Source organism: Amblyomma maculatum, chromosome 8 (genome assembly GCF_055883805.1).
Source record: "Amblyomma maculatum isolate TAMU_Amacu chromosome 8, ASM5588380v1, whole genome shotgun sequence".
Taxonomy (NCBI): domain Eukaryota; kingdom Metazoa; phylum Arthropoda; class Arachnida; order Ixodida; family Ixodidae; genus Amblyomma; species Amblyomma maculatum.
The window spans coordinates 98,009,178-98,028,261 of NC_139351.1; the positions used below are offsets into that span (position 1 = coordinate 98,009,178).

Below are 19,084 nucleotides of genomic sequence, written 5' to 3' on the forward strand. Positions count from 1 at the left end.
ACTACAGAAAAATCTGATGGTTACGACAGAACTACAGGATATTTTGTAGTATTTTTGACACATTTCTGTAGTTTTTTTCGACTGGGAAAAATCACCTCAGAACTACAGAAAACCTGACGTTTATGGCAGAACCTCAGAATAGTTCGTAGTATTTTTGACACGGTTCTGTAGCGTTTTTTAGACTGGGTGTACAATGCGTTATTGTGAAAAAAGAAGAAAAAAAAAACAACCCCGTGACTCCAACCGACGCTACTACCTCACTACGCAGCATGAGACATAAATGCATTGTAGTGCTTATTTTCTTCCCGACTACCTTGGATGGAGGCTGCGGAAAGAAGTACGCCAGACTACCGGACACGTCGAAGGTTCCGGGCAGCCCCGGGATGGACAGCGGTGGCAGAGCACGGCCTGTGCCACCGGAAACTGGGATGGCGTCCGCCTCGTTCCGCCTTACGGAGAGGGCAATGTCTCCAAGGTCATCTTTGGTAAGCTCTTCGTACTTGGATGGGCCGCTCACCGGGTTCGCATGCTGGAGGTCGTTGCCCGAGGTTGGTATACCACACGCGCCTGAATAAGCGTGATCGATTGTTACAAATGCGATCTGCCTTTGCCGAACATTTCAGTTTGCGCGCTTATGGGAGAGAAGTCTTTTATCAAGGCCGGTCTGATTATATCTCAGAATTTTCAGTTAATCAGTGCTAGAGAACTAGGTTATACGGTATGACACGCTGACAATATGATACTATAAGACACGCTATTGCTCTGCTAGGTTGAAGGTGAAATCAAGGTCAGACTAGGAGATATATCTCGGTTTTTACAGCTTTGATCAAGTAGAGCTTCGCGCTAGAAACTGAATGTGTCACAAAACTCACTGATTTGTCCAGAAACGCCATGTGGACTAGTGACGTCAGACAACTCACCGACCAGTCAGCGCTTGCCACGTGACCTTGGAAGGTCATCAACCTATCGGTCAATCAGGTAATTTCATATTCGAGATGGTAGGGGACATGAGAGGGTTGCGACGGCATCCTCAGCGTCGCTGCCTCGGCCAAACAGCATTAGTAAGTAGGAAAAAGGATTGTTGTGAAGGTCGTCAAGCAGATTAAACCGCTGCCCTTCGTGTCGCAAGCCGGGTGCATTCGTTCAGAGTGATAGTTAAAGGCTTACGCGACGCCTCATGTCCGTAGAGTAGACAGCAGCCAGACATTACATGATGTGAATAGTTACTTAAATTCACATTATCACTATTAAGTAGCCCTACAAGCATTACTACTAAGCTATACAACTGAATCATTTTATCTAGCGTTACTACTTGGCCATACACAAATTAGAACCTCTAATTAGCAAATAATTAATATCATTACTTAGCAGCAATTCACAATGTCCAAACGTCAATGCTTTTCTCTCCAACAACGGACGACCCTTACGTCCCATGTTTCGTCCGAGGGTAGGTAATCCAGGCGCGGAAAAGGAACGTAGACGGAAGGGAATTGAAGTCTGTCAGAACAATATTTATTTATTTATTTGACACTGCCAACTGACTCTTGGCAGTCCCGGCAGGATACAACATAAAAAAAAAACAGCAGTTGCTAACTATGGATGGTGATACAACGCGTGTATTTCTCCGCTGGATAATAAGCAGTCAGTTTTGATGCTAAAGTATTTCTTGGTTCATGGGAGGCGTGGACAGAGCAACTCGATAGTGAGATCTAAATTTGTATGAGCCACTCCCAAAATTTACCCCTCTGGACCCCTAAATTTGACCTCTTCTGAACTGCACGAAAATTGATGTTAACCTAAATCGAGTATTGTCAATTGGGATGGGCCGCACCCAAAATTTGTCCCCTACACCCCCAAATTTTGACCTCCTCAGAATTTGACTAAAATTGGTGTCGAACCTCATTCGAGTATAGATAATTCTTCAACCACTAAACTTACGTGGGCTATCTCCAAAGTTCGTCTCCCTGGACCCCCGAGATTCGACTTCGTCCGAATTTTATCAACATTGGTGTGTAACCTAATTTGAGTATGGCCAATTCAATGGTGACTTCGAAATTTGGGCAGGTCACCCGTAGTTTGGCCTCTTGACTCCCAATATTTGACTTCGCCTAAATTTTACCGACAGAAACGGCAACTAACCAACGGTATACTCAACAACGAAAGGCAGAACTCATAACGAAACTATGCACGGAACATGTAATGCTTTCTCATTTTTGCACGTAAGCAAACTCGACTGCCCCCCTGCAATTTTGTTTCCTTTTCTAGCTTGTAAATCACCTTTTTTTCTGTGAAAGTGATAGATATAGATATACAGGGTCTTGAATATTTGGGAGCTGGGATTTAAAAAATTCCTATGCAAAATCTACTACCCCATTCCAGCTGAAATAACGTTCACAAAGTAGCAAAAGATCGTCTACGTTATCTGATAAGTGATTCAACATTGATACTTGCCTAGATTTTCCGAAATCGAGGAATAACTGCTCTCGGCGGCGTGCACAATTTTCGCAGAAGAGAGTCGAAAAGCTATTTTGACATGATGCGGCATCTGGCGAGCAGTGAGACAAGCTCCATCCCGGCCGTTAGCGCGCTTGCCTCGCTGCCCGACAGATGACGCATCATGTCAAAATAGCTTTTCGACTCTCTTCTGCGAAAATTGTGCACGCCGCCGAGATCAGTTTTTTCTCGATTTCGGAAAATCTAGGCAAGTACCGATGTTGAATCACTTATCAGATAACGTAGACGATATTTTGCTACTTTGTGAACGTTATTTCAGCTGGAATGGGGCAGCAGATTTTGCATAGGAATTTTTTAAATCCCAGCCCCCAAATATTCAAGACCCTGTATGTGACTAGAACGCCGTGTACCGTCGACTTAAGCCTAATTCTATTTTTCCTCAGAACCCCGTTAAAATATGGACAAGAGGATAAGTTATTTCTTTTTATGCATTTCGAAGGATTAGCCCAGTGACTCACCGGTCATGGCTATTAGTAGGAGCACAAAATTCATGGCACCAACTGAATAGTTTCTGCCAGCCTACCAGGAGCGCATTAGCCGAGCGTCCTGCAAATACGTGTGTGGTATGGTCAGCCGTTAGCATGAAAAACAAACCTTGATAACTTCTTCGTCTCCCCAGCTAAAGTTTTCTTGTATAGATATGATAAAGGTAGCCGCGTCTCTACACAAGCCTGCCTTCTAAAAAAAACGCCATATGTCAGGCTCGCATCGACAGTGTGATCACAGAAGTCGCATTCTCGACAGCGCACTCAGAATTCGGCCATCATCTCCAAACTTTTCGTTGCGAGGCTTCTTTAGAATGGTGCAAATACATTTCTGAATATGAGTCGAGCAAGGTTGTAATTCGTCTGCATATTGTAAACAGTCTATAACTGAACTCCTTCCCTAGTATAGCCACAGGTGAACATGCATGGCGCACAAAAACTGCAGTGTCATTGTTGGGTCCATCGTTCTTTCAAAAGCACCAGTGGTCACATGTGGACGAGTCTGCAATCTACTGACCGATTACTAACGGCTTGACACGTTTTTTTTCTTTCGTATCTGATAACCGGTGGCGCAATATTGATAGAATGCGCGAATCTTGCTTGAAGACTGCTAAATCCACCCGTGACCGCACAGGTGTAAGGAAAATTGTACAAACAGTGGCGAAAATGCACCGTTCAGCAAGGCTTCCGTAACAGCTAGTTTTGTGTCCTTGCTACTTGTCTGTCCATATTCCCGGCCAGACCCGTATTTTTCAAATGCTTGATTTTATCTCTACAAATACTGGAAACGTCAGTGCAGGTTTAATGAAAATATGTGCTAGACTCCCGTGTCACTATTGGCAAAAAAGTGTAGAAATGTTGACGGGTACAAAATATAGCGTGTCACACAAGTTTTTTTTTTTTTAATTTAAAGGCGTGCATTGAGAAGGTCTTAACGCATTACATCATCACGTGAAACGCAATGATAGATTTAATTGAAATAAAATACATCCCCACTAAATTTATTTTAATGGTATCGACAGACTTTTATCACTGCATTTTTGCAAACGATTAGTTGCAACTGTCGCCAATCCCAAACGGCATGTTTGAAAAGATAACAGCGACTGGTTAAAAGCACTGTTCTCAACACTGAAAGGCCCAGCACCTTTTAGTATAGTATCTCCGTGTATTGCACGTATTTTTACATTCCAATAGATTTCAGAGAAATACAAGCAATGCTGTGCATATCTGCGTAACTTTAGCGAGCCATGCACGTCTAGGTGAATTAGATATTTCGACAGAAAACTTGATCATGTTCATTCACAGACCGTGGTGCAGCTGTGCCGATCGAAGCAAACGTGACGATGGGAGAACACACTACAGATTTCCGACCATTTCTATTATCACCCGAATTGTAGATCAGTACTTGCAAAGTGGATGTCGCAGTGCGAGCTTTTATTGTTATTTGGGCACTTGTCAACATCAGCTCTCAAAATGAGATGTCACAGAGAGCAGCTGTTTTCATTCATTTCTTTCTGAGATGGCAGCAAGTGGGGGCGAAATATGCATGAAGCGACATAAGAGGTCAGTGAGAAGCCAGACAATGCACTTCTGTTTTTCTTTTTTGCGCTACAGACGCTTGCCAGACAACCACAGGGAAATTGCGTGAATGGAAGGTTCAAATATGCGACAACAAACAACAAATCAGCAGTTACAGCTGGAAGCGGTCAGATGGCCAGGTGATGCTGCAAAACAAAAATTCAGTTATGGATAATTGGGTAGATAAAAATGTAAGCAATAAAATGAAGAAAACGTATTTCGTAGCAGCATTTAATTGCACGACAAATAAACTTTATTCGTGCAGACCTGTACACTGTTCGCACCATCTTTCTGTCCGCTACACCTTTCACAATTAGCTTCACTCTTGGGAAGGCACGAACTCTTCACGACGAATTCCATGCATCTACATGTTACCACCTGAGCAAACTACTAGTAGCAACCCATGCACAGCACCACCGATCGAGTAGTGAGAGAGCTCTCCCTATCTTTCTAGAGAGAGTCGAGATACTTTATCATCACTATCATTATCTATCACTAACTACAACTGTCGGTCGCTATATACCAGAGCCCCACCGACATTCCGCGGAATTTCGCGGACACATATCGCACAGTTTCTGCGGACGCCACCGTAAGCTGTTAAACGCTTTTGCCTTAAATGAAAGAAAAAGACGCATGTCGCAACAGCCGTCGTACGTCACAGATGTAGCAGCGAGTGCAATGACGGCATGCACAACAGATACCAAAACACCATTGACAAAAGAGCCTCCGCCGCAAAGGCCGAAGGCTAGGACCGGGAGCAGCCACTCACCCCCACCCGACGTCCTGCTCCTTTGCTCCTCTGGCAGCATGTGAAACCAAAACGTACAATATGAGACGCATTATTGTGCCAGACATCTCTGTAGTAGCAACAAGCTTGTATTCTAAGACGATGACAAAACATCCAGCACTAGTAAATTAACTTAGGCTTCCTTAATGAATTTGTTGCTACATTTATCTGGTTGGATTTTCTATTTTCCAGCAGGGAAAGTTTCAGCTGGAAAATTTGGTCTGGGAAAATTCCAGCTGGGATAACTTTCAGCTAGGAAATTTTCCAGCTGGAAATTTCTGTTTTCCAGCTGGAAAATGCCATTTCCAGCTAGAAAATCTTCAGTTGGAATTTTTCTAGCTAGAAATTATTATTTTTTTCCAGCTGGCAAATTGCATTTCCAGCTGGAGATGGCACCTCGATTTTCATCTGGGCTGCAAAAAAACCGATGCGTTATAAAGATGAGGGACATTGTAACTGCCCGTGATAGCCAGGAAAAAGATTGAGCGTGCTGATAGGATGACCGGTGAAACACACACACGCGCGCACGCACAGACACACGCACACACACACACAGACAGATATATATATATATATATATATATATATATATATATATATATATATATATATATATATATATATATATTTCAGCAATCATACTTTGAGCACGATCATAATTTCTACACCCGAGAAAAAATTACGAAATTACGCTGAGGAGAAACATGAACGCCAGTCTGCGGTGCGGAAAACGCAATTTTTTTCCTCTATCTCCTCGCTCTTTTTTTTCCAGCCCAGGGCCGCTATTTCCTTCAGAAACTAGGGCCACCGACCCATACAGGAAATTCCGGAATCGCGGCTCCGCCCAGTTTCATTCCGGTTCAGCCCCTACAGTAAATCGGCACACCGAATCCGGTGTGAAATTTATAATGGATTTTTTCAATAGGGTATTATCGAAAATACTTTCGATAATCGATAGCGTTATCGAGAGAAGCATCGGTAGATTTTTTAACTAGTGATAGAGACTTAACTATATATATATATATATATATATATATGTATCGGTAGATTTTTTAACTAGTGATAGAGACTTAACTATATATATATATATATATATATATATATATATATATATATATATATATATATATATATATATATATATATATATATATCGATTGTTTGCATCACTATTGAGAGTGCTTCGGGATCGGTACGGCAAGCGCCAAGGGCGCACTAACGCAAGTGCTTGGGAGCGCTGGACTGAAAACGCCGATCGGTTCAAAACGACTCAATTAACATCATGAGTCACGTGACATTTTGATGCAATGTTAGGAGGGTTAGGAGCGCACATGTCGCGGTGCGCTCTTCACACTGCCTGCTCCTGCTGGAATGGCGCCGGGATTCTACAAGGGTGAAACTGGTCGAAAAATCAGCGTTTCCTGCTGAGCGTCCCCGATACGCTTCTATTACGAGGGAGATTGATACATCTGTCTCGAATTCTCGGCCATGTATCCAAGAATGCGCAGCATTAAGAAAGCCCCAATGAGTTTGAACAACAAATACTATTTAACTTCGCTCAGGAGTCCTGCCGCGGTGGTGCAACGGTCAAGTTGCCCGCCTACTGTGCCGGAGTACCCGGGTTCGATCTCGACCGCCGACGGCTGCGTTTCTATAGAGGCGAAATGGAGTGGCATTCGTGTGCTGTGCGATGTCAGTGCACGTTAAAGACCACCAGGTGGTCGAAATTACTCTGAAGTCCTCCACCTCGCACCTTTTTCTATTTCACTCCCACCTTCCTCCCTTTCTTACAGCGCGCAGTTTCAGGTGACGTCCACTTTCCTTTCTTGTAAAATATTGTGAGGCGGCTGCGTTTTGATGGAGGCGAAACGAAGTGGCGTCCGTATGCTGTGCGATGTCAGCGTACGTTAAAGATCTCGTCGCACGGAAGACGCTCAACAGGACTCAAGGGATAACCATTGTGTAGTAAGGTTCACCCAAACTAAGGTGCTGGATGGAGCAAAAGACACTTTGCAAAGACAGAGTATCGAAGCATTTAAGATGATTTCGAGTGAAGGGGAATGCGTGAGTTGGTTGGTTGGTTTGTGGGGTTTAACGTCCCAAAGCAACTCAGGCTATGAGAGACGCCGTAGTGGAGGACTCCGGAAATTTCGACCACCTGGGGTTCTTTAACGTGCACTGACATCGCACAGCACACGGGCGCCTTGCTTGTCGCCTCCATCGAAAAGCTGCCGCCGAGGCCGGGATTCGATCCCGCGTCCTTGGGAACAGTAGTCGAGCGCCGTAACCACTGCGCCACCCCGGCTGTTCCATCTGTGGTGCTCAACAGGAAGTAATACTGCTTCGTTCGGACAATGTGACCGGCAGCTAATGTTTTCGCACCGCATTAGTTTCAGCAGCATTGAACCTTTCTCATTTATATGTGGGCTGGTAGCTTACGCTCTCTTGTCATACTCTTAAAGGATGAGCTTAAGTGTCTCCAATAATGTAGCACCTTACACTGAAAGGGCGTGATAGCGGAATAATGTGGTGAAACGAAGAGGCGTCCGTGTGCTGTGCGATGTCAGCGCGCGTTAAAGATCCCCAGGTGGTCGAAATTACTCCGTAGCCCTTCACTACGGCTCCCCTTTCTCTTTCCACTATCACTCCCACCTTCCTCCCTTCCCTTACGTCGCGGTTCAGGCGTCCACGCCTTTCCCTTTCCTATGAACCAATTATTATTATTAAAAAAAAAAGATCGCGGAATGATAGAAAGTCGGTGTTAAACGTGATATCGCGACTACCATAAAGGTGAAGCTTGAGCTGTACGACCTGGCTAAACCAAACCAAATTATATGCTGAATAGAGCTTTCACTCGTTTAACTAGGTTTAAGCCATGCGTAAACCCCCAGTTATTGTTTTCTTTATTCGTTAATCCTGCGATGCACAGTCAGAGCGGGCAACACACTGAAGTCACCGTATGTCATGCATTAGCAAATGCCTTTGTAAAACACAAAACATGCGACATATGTGAGCGCCCGATCCCCGAGCAAGGCCGTGGCAGCAGAAACGACGGTTGTTGATGATGATGATAGCTAACATCATCATCATCAACCGTTGTGCTGATTGCAGTGGCGCCATCTGTCGTGCACGAAGCAAACGGAGGTGCTGTTGCTCAGTTATTGGCAATAGCTCTGCACGGGGCAGTCAGGCATCGATGTCGGCCACTATAACTTTTATTTCAACATGCTTGCCAAAGAAGTGACAGGCTGCCACATACTGACCATCCACCATAAAACTTTGAAATACCAAATAAAAAGTAAAATATTCTAAAAGTGAAAGCAATACCACTCATAACACTGCGCCACCACCTAGTTTCTTGTATGTATAGTTACTCTGTAACTAACATCATGAAATAAATATTGACAATTTGCATGAAGAAAGCAGGCCTAGAGATATGAGAATGTTGTGATGCACAGGCAACTACAACATAAAGGAACCGAGTTTGCAGACAAATTTTTTTAAATTTCTGCATTAAACGTGAAGATGTTTCATTATAATACATCCCAAAGAAAGCTATTAAAAAGCAATATAAACCTGTGCTTGTAAGCCCTGTTCATGCAGTATTCAATTCTACTTATCATGTTTATTTGCTACTGCTGCTGCCTGAACCTTGTGCACATGTGTACTGAAGCAACACATCTGTGATGCCCATAACAAGGGCAGTATACACGATGCACCAGACTTTTTCTTTGTACATTTTTCTTGACAAGAAGCCAGCCAGCACACGTACAAAGGTGAAACAACCTTGTCTGGCAAAGTCACCACATCGACAGAAACTTGAGAACAGAAGAAATGTTTTGATGCTACTCTTTGGGCTTGCGAGAATATCAGTGATTTTTACATATTAATTACATGTATGTAGAATAAAAGACCAGCATTCTGATCTAACTTCCTCCTTTCGGTTCATTTTCATTTGGAGAAATATACTGGTACTAACAGAGCTCAAGTCCCCACTACAATACTCAAAATTGTGTAAAAAAAAAAAGTGCAACTATTACCTTATGGCATGATTTTATCAGTGTTCATTCCAGCAACAACTGCAGTTGTACATTTGCGCACTCATATCACCCATACAGATTGTGATTTTTATAGAGAGTTCAAATCTGCATAGACCCTTTAAAGCATTCGTGATACATTTTCACGAGAAACGTAAGGCCCGATTTGCTCACACACAATGACAGCTGGAGAAATACTAATAGTAGCTAGCCAGTACCCCCAATAGTATCTATTCAATCTCACTAATATAAATTAATAAAGCATAATTTAAAGGCTTGAGATGCACTCAGTACTTTACCAGTAAAGACTTCATGCTTTGGTGATGGAATTTCTCAATTTTCAGCACTTGCTTGGCCGTTTTGTTGCAGAGCCGGTAGGTTTACATTGTTCTTCATTTGGAGTGGAAAAAGGTGTTTTCTTCAGATAATTCAGACTAAAATAAACATCAGCAAATGTAAAAAGCACACCTGGGAACCTAGAATCAAATTTTACTGCCAAAAAATATAAAACAGGCATTACATACATTTTAGCAGAAAGGAAACGAAAGTCCCGTAATATTCCTAACAAGGTAGAGTAAACTGCAAATTGGGAAATATGAGAATGCTCTGCTTCTGTCTGCCTTTACGACCGCTATGCGTGTTACAGATCTGCGGCGGTGTAAGAGGCGGCAGTGTTGTAAGGTTAAACTAAACGTTGGACCAGTGACTTGCGCGGATGCCCGCTGTTTCTGGGACAAGGCAAATTGCTTAGAAGTGCACATCTCGCACGTCTGTACAGGACCAGTACTTTGCCAGCATGACGTCAGTGACGCGTCGCGCGGCTGGCAAGTGTGTACCCCAGTAACACCAGCCCGACTACTCCAAGAACCACGTAGCACATGAGACGGCGATTGGACTTGTTAGACTTGAGCATCTTGTTCACGCGGCCCATGCTGCCCGAGAGAATGCCTTGAGATCCATCAAAGTCCCAGCCCTGGGTGCAGAACACGCAGCGGAACCAGTGATTAATTAATTAATTTAAAATTCAAGCATCAGAAATAAAAGCATTCGTTCAGTGCAGTGGGAGAAATTGAACTCCCATTTAGCTCTTTGAGGACTGCCCCATAGGCCACCGATCACAAATTATCGATAGTTATGAAATGTTGCAAACGCATAGTTCCATTCATTCTAGAACTTAATTTGATACCAGCAGTTTCAGTTTCCATGTAGCTCACTTTATCAGCAGTCGACGACTTGACAGTAGAAATCACCTGGAGTGTTGTGGCTTCAAATGTCAACAGATATTCCGTCGAGCTTGCATCTGGGCTAGCTAAGAATTCAGAGTTAGTCATCTGATTCCGCTGCTTCCACTGCGAGTTTTTTTACAACAGCTGTAGTGAACAGTATGAAGACGCTTTTACAAGCACAAATTTCAGCTCCAGTGATCATTCAGGTGATTGTCAGCTTGAAATTTTAACTAGTTCCACGGTAAGCACAATTTCAGTTTCAGTTTGCTCTTGACGAGTTATGTGTGCTCACTCTGTGTTCCCTATTCGCTAAAGCTTCAACAAGGGAAGCTCTGGTATGTATGGTGGCTTTTCCAGAACATCAGCCATATGAGTTGAGTTTGACAGCCTAACTGGCATGCCTTCATGAAGGACTTTGCCATATAATAACAACTGCTTCACAGGAAAGGAAAGGCACAGTATCTGTCACACTTTTTCTGTGGACACTTGCCACATAATATATTAGTTTCTTGGTAATTTGGCTTGCCTTCATGAAGGACTTTGCCATATAATAACAACTGCTTCACAGGAAAGGAAAGGCACAGTATCTGTCACATTTTTTCTGTGGACACTTGCCACATAATATATTAGTTTCTTGGTAATTTGGCTTCATTGCACTTTTTTGGTGCAGCTAGGAGAACTGCTGTAGGAAGTGTGTGGTGGCCACTAATTGTCACGGACAGGCATACCGAATTTTCACCACTAAGGAAAGGGCCAATGCAGTGCATTGTTTATATTCAGAATTTTTATTATAGATTTTCATTTTATGTACATGGCCTTTTTAAATTTTTTCTTTAGTCATGTTTGCGAGAAGAGCCTGTTTTCGCCATGTCATGTGTAATATTTAAGCAAAACGTTTTGTGCTGGAAGGACCATCTAAATAGCTACATTTTAGTATATGTCACAACAAGATCACACGTGGGTGCATCTAAATATATATATATATAACTGTCAAACCCACTTATAGCAATACTGCTTTGAACAACACATTGGATATAACAGTGGACAGCTGAAGCATTGTCAGTTTTACCATGTGTACTATGTTAAAATAAAATAGCAATGCTGTAATAGCAGATTATCGGTTATAAAAATCGAATTTGGTCACCGAGTGCCAACCCTGACAGGAAACAACAACTTAAAAATAGTGTGACCGTGCCAGCCAAACCATATCACGATATCCTAAGAATGATCAAGTCCCTGCGAGACTTTATTCTTTGCTAAGAAGCGTTCACACTGCTACATGCAGCAGAAGGAAGCACTGCAGAGATGTTGGCAAGATTTCCATGCAGCAGTCAAAGCTTACAGATGTTTCTGCCTCCAAATAAGTGAAAACTGTAAGCAACATCCCCTCACTAAAATTACTCAAGTTTGCCGCATTTCCTTTCTTGTTTCAGCTTAGCCCCAGTTATAACAGTGTTATTAACGGTTATAATAATGATGATTTTTCTGGCACTTCAATATTTTGTGTGTGTGCGTGCGCGTATATGCACGTGTGTATAGGGTGTCCCAGCAAACTTGGACCAAAATACGGTTAAGTTAATTAATTAGTGATGAATAATCAGCTATTTATGTAATTATTGGCTTGAGAGAAAAAGTATAAATGCAAAAGTTGCAGATATTCTCGAAAAACAGGTAGCTACGTTGTTTTCATCACGCTGCGACTTACGCCGCCCTATTTATAGACCTTCAAAAAATGCTGTCACGTGATCAGCTGTTACTTTAAATCATTTGCCGAGTGCGTACAACCAGCTTCATCATAGAGAGCATGGCCCAGAAAAGCAGATTTTGTTATCTCTGCGCGACTTGAGGCTTTAAAGTGACGACACAGTCACGAGAAAGCTTTTTTTTTTTTTTTTTTTTCGCCAGGTGTCGTTTTTGGCTGGTAAAATTATCACTTTGCATAAACGCTAGTTTGATGGAAACAACGTAGCTACCTGAATGAAAAAAAATACTGAAAGTTAGCATAGGCAACTCTGAACAGCTCTGAATTGGTTTCACTGTACTAGGGCTAACCGAATTTTTTAAAATCTTGGTCCAAGTTAGTTGAGACACCCTGCACACACATATATATATATATATATATATATATATATATATATATATATATATATATATATATATATATATATATATATATATATATATATATATATATATATATATATATATATATATATATATATATATGTGTGTGTGTTATCAAAGACCTCTCAGAGTCCCCCCTTTTTGATTGGTCCCAAAGGAGTTTAACCTTACCAATCAGGAATGATGCAACAGGTTTTGTCAAACTTATTTGGAACAAGCAAGAAGTGCTTTCTGAAGCAAAGGAAGAGAAATCTGACAGCAGTTTCTGGCTTCAAAGCAAGCGAATAATCTTAGCTGTGTGTCCAGTAGCAATAAATGTGTCAGCTGCTAGGTGCACGACATGCAGCTGCTGCTGGTTGTGCTATCAACTGTCATCATTGCTGTGCCTATATACATTAAGAGCGTCCATATATCAACTAACACTAGTAACAACACAAGGAACCTTGAATCTTTGACTCACTAGTCCTCCGAGCAGGCGGTTATGCTCTTTGGTCTCCACTTCAATGTCGTAGGCGAGCTGGGAACAGGTACAAGATGCAAGCAGTTGGAGCAATTAAGCTAAGAAAATAAGCAGGTAGGGAAATGGTTTCTCGCTAGGCTCTTGTTTGGGTGTGTTAATATAGCATAACAGCTCTCGTGGCATACTAAAATATTGCCCAAGACTGTTGCCAAGAGTAAAATACACATGATAATATTGCGAGCTGCACTAGTAGTACTCCCGATCTTAACTAGACATGAAGAAATAGGCAATAAATTGGCATTACATTGCTCTGTTTCCTGCCCAATAAGCACTCTGCATCAAGGTCATACGGCTGAGTTAAGACAAAAATAATGCTAACACTTTGTTCTTGCATAACGTTATAGTGTACCTAATCAGGTTATATATATAAAAAATAGCTGTGCAAAAAGGCTTTTAACCTTACAAAGAAGAAAAGATCAATTAGGATTTGCACTCTTACACTCTTGAGGTGAGAAACCTGACTGGACAGATGGTCGGCCAAGCGCCTGTTTTCCATTTCAAGGCGTTCTTCCTCCATTGTTCTGAAAATCGACAGAAACACAAAGGCGTCTATCATCATCTTTGCCGTCATCAGGCTAGCTCGGCGCTGTAACTCCTCCACACGCATATTGTTATTGCATGGAAAGAACAAAACTTGGGAAAACTTCACACGAATAATGAAATGCCATTAACAAAAATGACAGCCGTCATTTTAACACACTTCCGGTACTAAAAATGGCACTTTTGCACTGGAATCTGTCATTTTACCAATTATTTTATGCCTACCTCCAGTTACTAGCATAGCACAGGGCCAATCAAATAATTGAAGCAGCTGCAAGAACAAAGCGGATGAGGGAATTTAGGATTGTCTTAACAGTATTTTGCTGAAACATCAAATTTACACTCAGCCGTATCACACTGAAACAATGTTTTACTATGTGCAGATAGCTGCAATGAAATGTCGGGACTTTTCAATTCTTTTCATTTATTGGCAACAAGTTCTATACAGCACAGAGGTTGATGAAGCACAGAGGCTGATGAAGCACATTGGCTTTTTTTTTCCCATCCAGCAAAGCATTTCATTACATTGGCAGCATGAGGCAGTGACAGCAGGTTTTGCTTTGAGTGCAATCAAGTCGAGTGACAAGCACCCCTGAACAATAAATAACAACCAACAGACCTGCCAACACAACTATCACAGACTCTGTGCACTTGCAATTCTTTGAAATGAAAACTAATCATACCTGCGTTGCACTGGCAAACATCATGGGCCTCACTAGGGGCAAGCATGGCATGAAATACAAAGAATTCCAAAGAACGAAGGATGCATGCAACCTGGTCCTTGAACCAAAGTCTTTAGGTTGTTTAGCCATACGTTCAAGTTGAAGATACGTTAAGTATGGGATACTGTGAAAAAAACCTGCACAAGTCATTATGTAGTCAAACAGGGAGGTCGGTGGGCGAGTTATTCGAGCACGACCCTACCAACGTTCTTAAGCAGCACAAGTGCCTTGTCATCAAAAGGCTCTTGAACCCTGTTACTTCGTAGTTTGACATCTCTTCCACTCCTCCAGCAAGAACTTTGCATACATGCGGCTTGGCTAAAACGGTGGGGAGCACAATCGTGCAGAACGGGGCTTCAGTTCACGAGACATCGCCGTGTAGCATGACCGGATTGCCCTGAACTGGATCGGTGGGGTTCGCGTTCTTCCTGGACTTCTCCTTATGTCCGCGACAGCTGGGGCAGTCGTCCGCCTCGCTGTCCGACGAGCTCTCGCCGAACTCTCGCTGCTTCTCGAAGATGCAGCAGCACTTGGACTTGCGCTTGTTCATATTTTCATTGTCCACCGTGTCCGCGGCCCACACGACGCGACGTCTAGAAGCCGACCGCGGCGGCGCGGCAGCACCGCCAGCCTCGCTTTCGGCGTGCGTCAATGCAACAGCGCCGATCGCCGAATCTTCGACTGTTGTCGTAGTACCGGAGGGTGGCGGTTTCTTCTGTTTACGTTCGACATGGCCGCTGCAGTGCTCGCATTCTTCGTCCTCGCTGTCGGACGAACTCTCGCCGAACTTGTGCGGCTTGACGTACACGCAGCAGCACTTTGACTTGCGCCGGTCCAAGTGCTCGTTGTCGACGGTGCCCTCGTGCCAGGCGACGTGGCGTCGGTTCTTGGCTGGCTTCCTCAACTTTAGCACGACTCGGTTGCCGGTAACCTCCGGATCCGAGCCTTCAGTGGTGTGAACTTCTGTTTGCGAGATGGTGGCCATTTTCTCCGGACGACAATCCTTATGTCGAAATTGGACGAGCGAACGCAGAGGGAACAGATCACGCGCTCCTATTCTTTCTACTTTTTTTACTCAGACGCAGAATCACAGGGAATTGCTGCGGACAACTGCGACGTTGTCTACGCAGTTGCTTCGTTTCAATATCGCGCAGGGTGGAAAATAAGTCGTGGAAGAACTATGTTACCGGGTTTTGCAGGGAGGCAGTCTGAAATGCTTTGCGTCCGCTGTTGAAGGCGCTTGGGTGGGCCTTTTTTTTCCTCTTAGGGTCGATGGAAGTTCTGCTTGGCAGGGGTAGCTTTCAGTTTAACCCGATATAACGAGCCGAACCATAGCCGAACGGAGATTCATCGCGACGATGACGCACCAGCACAGCTCGCCATTTTGGACTTCTTGAGCTGGATGACGGACGCGATGCGGATGCCGCCGCTGGCAGATCAGCCCTGTCGCTTTGCGGAAGTGACAGGCAAACGGACCAGCGCTTTATAAACGTAAAAATTTATTCTCAGAACCTTTAAAGTTAGATTCCTTTATCTAAGAAGTGAAAGCGGGTCAAGGTTAACATGAGAATTTGTTTCGTACCATGGTGACTGCTGATACTTCATTATCCGGAGCCCTCCATACGGCATTCCCGTAAGTCGAGTCATTTTGAAACGTTAAACTCTGTAAACTAAACCAGCTTTTATACATGCCCAATGGAATGTGTTATATTGTGAGTTTGGTTCTTGTTTCAATTTCATGGACTGGCATGTGTACTCCTGTGCGAGTCCTGTGTACTTGTTTATTGGCCGTTTGTGTTGCATGTGCAACGTGTGCTCGCTGAACTACAAACATCGGTCCGAATTCTGTCCAATTGAATGTCGACTCCCTTCGTTACGATCGCCCCGGCCGATATAACATTGGGCCAATTTTGTATTGACGCCAATGGGAGGCGAGTCTCGTTTGAACGTGACGTGTTATTCATTGATCACACGTATATATAGGTACGGGACACGTGACACAAACAGCCAATGAACAAGTACACATAATTCGCACACAAGTACATATCGAACCCATAAAACCGATACAAGTAGAAAAACTCGCAATATGCATGCACCCAAAGCAGTCATTCAGAAAAAGGCTACGCATCGATTCTGTGGATACTTTCGGGCACCTTGCTTGCGCTTCCATCGAAAATTGCGGCCGCTGTGCCTTGGGCACAGCAGTCGACCACCCCAGCCCACTGCACCACCCAGGCAAATTATACTGCGATTAATTGTGATCGTGTATATGTTAGTTCATGGTTCCATGTGCGCAGCTCGCCTTCATCAGGGCGAAGGCATCTCCCATATTTCTCCACTTAACCCGGCAGCTCGCCTTATCTTTATTTATTTTTTTTTTCCTTATCCGCGCGCCGCAGGGCGAGATCGAGTTCCCTTTCATACATTTTCAGCGCCTTCTTGTTGTGGTCCTCTCGCAAGAGCGGTTTGCGCGCAAGGAATCTGCGCCTGCAAAACTTGCGTTAGGCTTCATGCACTTCCATGCGAGACTCCGAGCCATGCTACGCGCGTTTCCACAATAACTCGCAACCCAGAAAACTTACCATTCCAGGGAGAAACTGCGTCGGCAAAGCGTCGGACTTGAGGCGTTGACGTCTCACGTTGAGGCCAGTTCGCTGCGCCAAACTGGGATTGTACTGGTATGCGTCAGCGGAAAAGTGGCGGCCACAAACTCTGAGTGCTCTGAGCTCCTAGCGCTTGTCCGACGATGACAGCCCGATCGTTGGAGCCAGCTTTCCTGCGTGACACCTTGCTTTGTAGGGACACGATGTCGCATTATAACATCTTTTCTGTCCTCGGCTTTACAGCCAACTACACAGCAATGGTGGTCCATTGCAGACCAGAAAAAAAAGCAGCAGCAGTTGGGATCGCGAGATTTCAAGACTGACAACCGGACAACACGTGCTTTCGCGAGCAGACGGATCTCTCTCGGCCGGAAGTGTTCCGTTCCCATCAAGATGCGCGCAGAATTCTTACCTTTCTTTAATATACAATAATAACTAACGAATAAAATACTACTTTCAGGAAGAATAGTGCTAATTTTTAAATATATAATTGCAAAAATTACACGTGACGTCATATGGCCATGGCCAATGATAACGCTAACCCCAATGACGTCGCATGGGCTGGGCGGCTGAAAACGCACGGTGGTGAGTCGCTCAAATCGGCTGCGAGCGGCAATTTTCAAAAATTATTTGTAAATTATAGCTAACACGCAGAGCTTTTTGAATATGATAAGATCGGCAGTGGCGTGAGAGGAGCCCTCGCGCTAGGCCAGACAATAAAATCATCGTTCATCCTGTCACCATGTTGTGCCGTCTCTTTGCTTGTCACCACGTAACATTTTGGTCATGATTTTGGTGGAGGTGCGGCGTACGGCGCCATCCTCGCCCTGGAGCATCGACGCCATCTGTAAGCCGGGACCATCGACCGAGAGCCCTGGGACATCACCGAGCAGCTTCACCCCAGCCCTTACTGTCCAGACCCGATCTGAAGACAAGGAGAACAGACAGACCAACCAGACTTGAGACGAAAGACCCGAAGGACCCAAAGGAACCGGACATGTACACGCAACCCCTACCCAGCTGCTCGTCGACACCTCGAGCCATCGGTCCCATGGACTTTGGTGGCAGATGGTTAATTGAACAGCATAGTTCTGTTTTCCGCTGTGAGGTTGCCTGCATCTCGTTTTAGCTACACTGCTACCTGGAAGAAAATATGAAGTAAATTTAGAAGTGATCTCACTGGTTTTCAAGTGGTGCAATCTAAAAGCAAGAGGTTTTGGTAACATCACTTGTAGCCAATTTAACAGCAGAAGAAAGGAAACAGGAGTTGTAGCAGAAAAAGTCACTTTACTTCCACCAAGTCGCAACAAAACAGTGCAACAATTCAATGAAAAATATAACATAAATGCAGCGTGTACAAGGAAAACTTTACGATATTGGTGAAAGCAGAAAGGCTGTACAAAAAGTCTACATCATTTGCAGACAGTCAAAGCAGAAAGCTACACTGAAAACTAGTGTTACCAATATTGTCTTGACAACTGCTGTGTCAGAGAGCCCTAAATGTTCTTGTCATATATGTCCCCAGTGCCAGAACTGAAAATGAAATATTTTTCCTGCTTCTAGAAAAATAAGGCTTGCCCCTTTGCTCCAGTTTCCTTGCAAAGAAATTGCCCCTGGAGTGCTGCCTATTGCGTTATTGCGCATATCACATTCAAGGAAACATTTCCTAGAAGTGAAAACCGGTGCAGGAGTTATTCTACTCACGTAAGATGCTGCCACCTTGCCTGGCAAACAAGCAAAAGCTAGAGGAGCAGGTGCTCTTCTAAAAATGGCACAACTACTCTCCTTTGCCCAATGAAAGTGTCTACTTGTGAGACTGATCCTGTCGTGAGCTTCAGATCACGTAGCTGCTTCCAGCTTGACAAGCTAACACTGTCAGCACTGAGAAGCTGCATATATGAAATTGGGTTTGCAAGCAAACAGCTCAGTGAATCCAGTCTACGAATTC

General features: G+C 43.8%; 2 protein-coding genes across 2 annotated transcripts; both read right to left on the bottom strand.

Annotated features, from left to right (window-relative positions):
• Positions 1-8,561: 8,561 nt before the first annotated feature.
• LOC146181916 (BET1-like protein) lies at positions 8,562-13,813 on the bottom strand. Its single transcript, XM_084576905.1, has 3 exons — positions 13,711-13,813; positions 13,212-13,268; positions 8,562-10,374 (listed from the first exon to the last, which is right to left on the bottom strand). Exons 1-3 carry the CDS (start codon positions 13,786-13,788, stop codon positions 10,204-10,206), a joined length of 306 nt encoding a protein of 101 aa, XP_084433031.1. The 5' UTR covers positions 13,789-13,813; the 3' UTR covers positions 8,562-10,203.
• Positions 13,814-14,199: 386 nt separating this feature from the next.
• On the bottom strand, positions 14,200-15,606 carry LOC146181917 (uncharacterized). Its single transcript, XM_084576906.1, has one exon. It carries the CDS (start codon positions 15,516-15,518, stop codon positions 14,895-14,897), a length of 624 nt encoding a protein of 207 aa, XP_084433032.1. The 5' UTR covers positions 15,519-15,606; the 3' UTR covers positions 14,200-14,894.
• Positions 15,607-19,084: the final 3,478 nt, after the last annotated feature.

Coding starts and splice junctions, on each gene's coding strand:
- LOC146181917 (XM_084576906.1), bottom strand. CDS start 15,518: ATGGCCACCATCTCGCAAACAGAAGTTCACACCACTGAAGGCTCGGAT.
- LOC146181916 (XM_084576905.1), bottom strand. CDS start 13,788: ATGGAGGAAGAACGCCTTGAAATGGAAAACAGGCGCTTGGCCGACCAT. Junction 13,269..13,710: donor AGGTTTCTCACCTCAAGAGT/GTAAGAGTGCAA, acceptor ACCTGTTCCCAG/CTCGCCTACGACATTGAAGT. Junction 10,375..13,211: donor ACCGCCTGCTCGGAGGACTA/GTGAGTCAAAGA, acceptor TTCTGCACCCAG/GGCTGGGACTTTGATGGATC.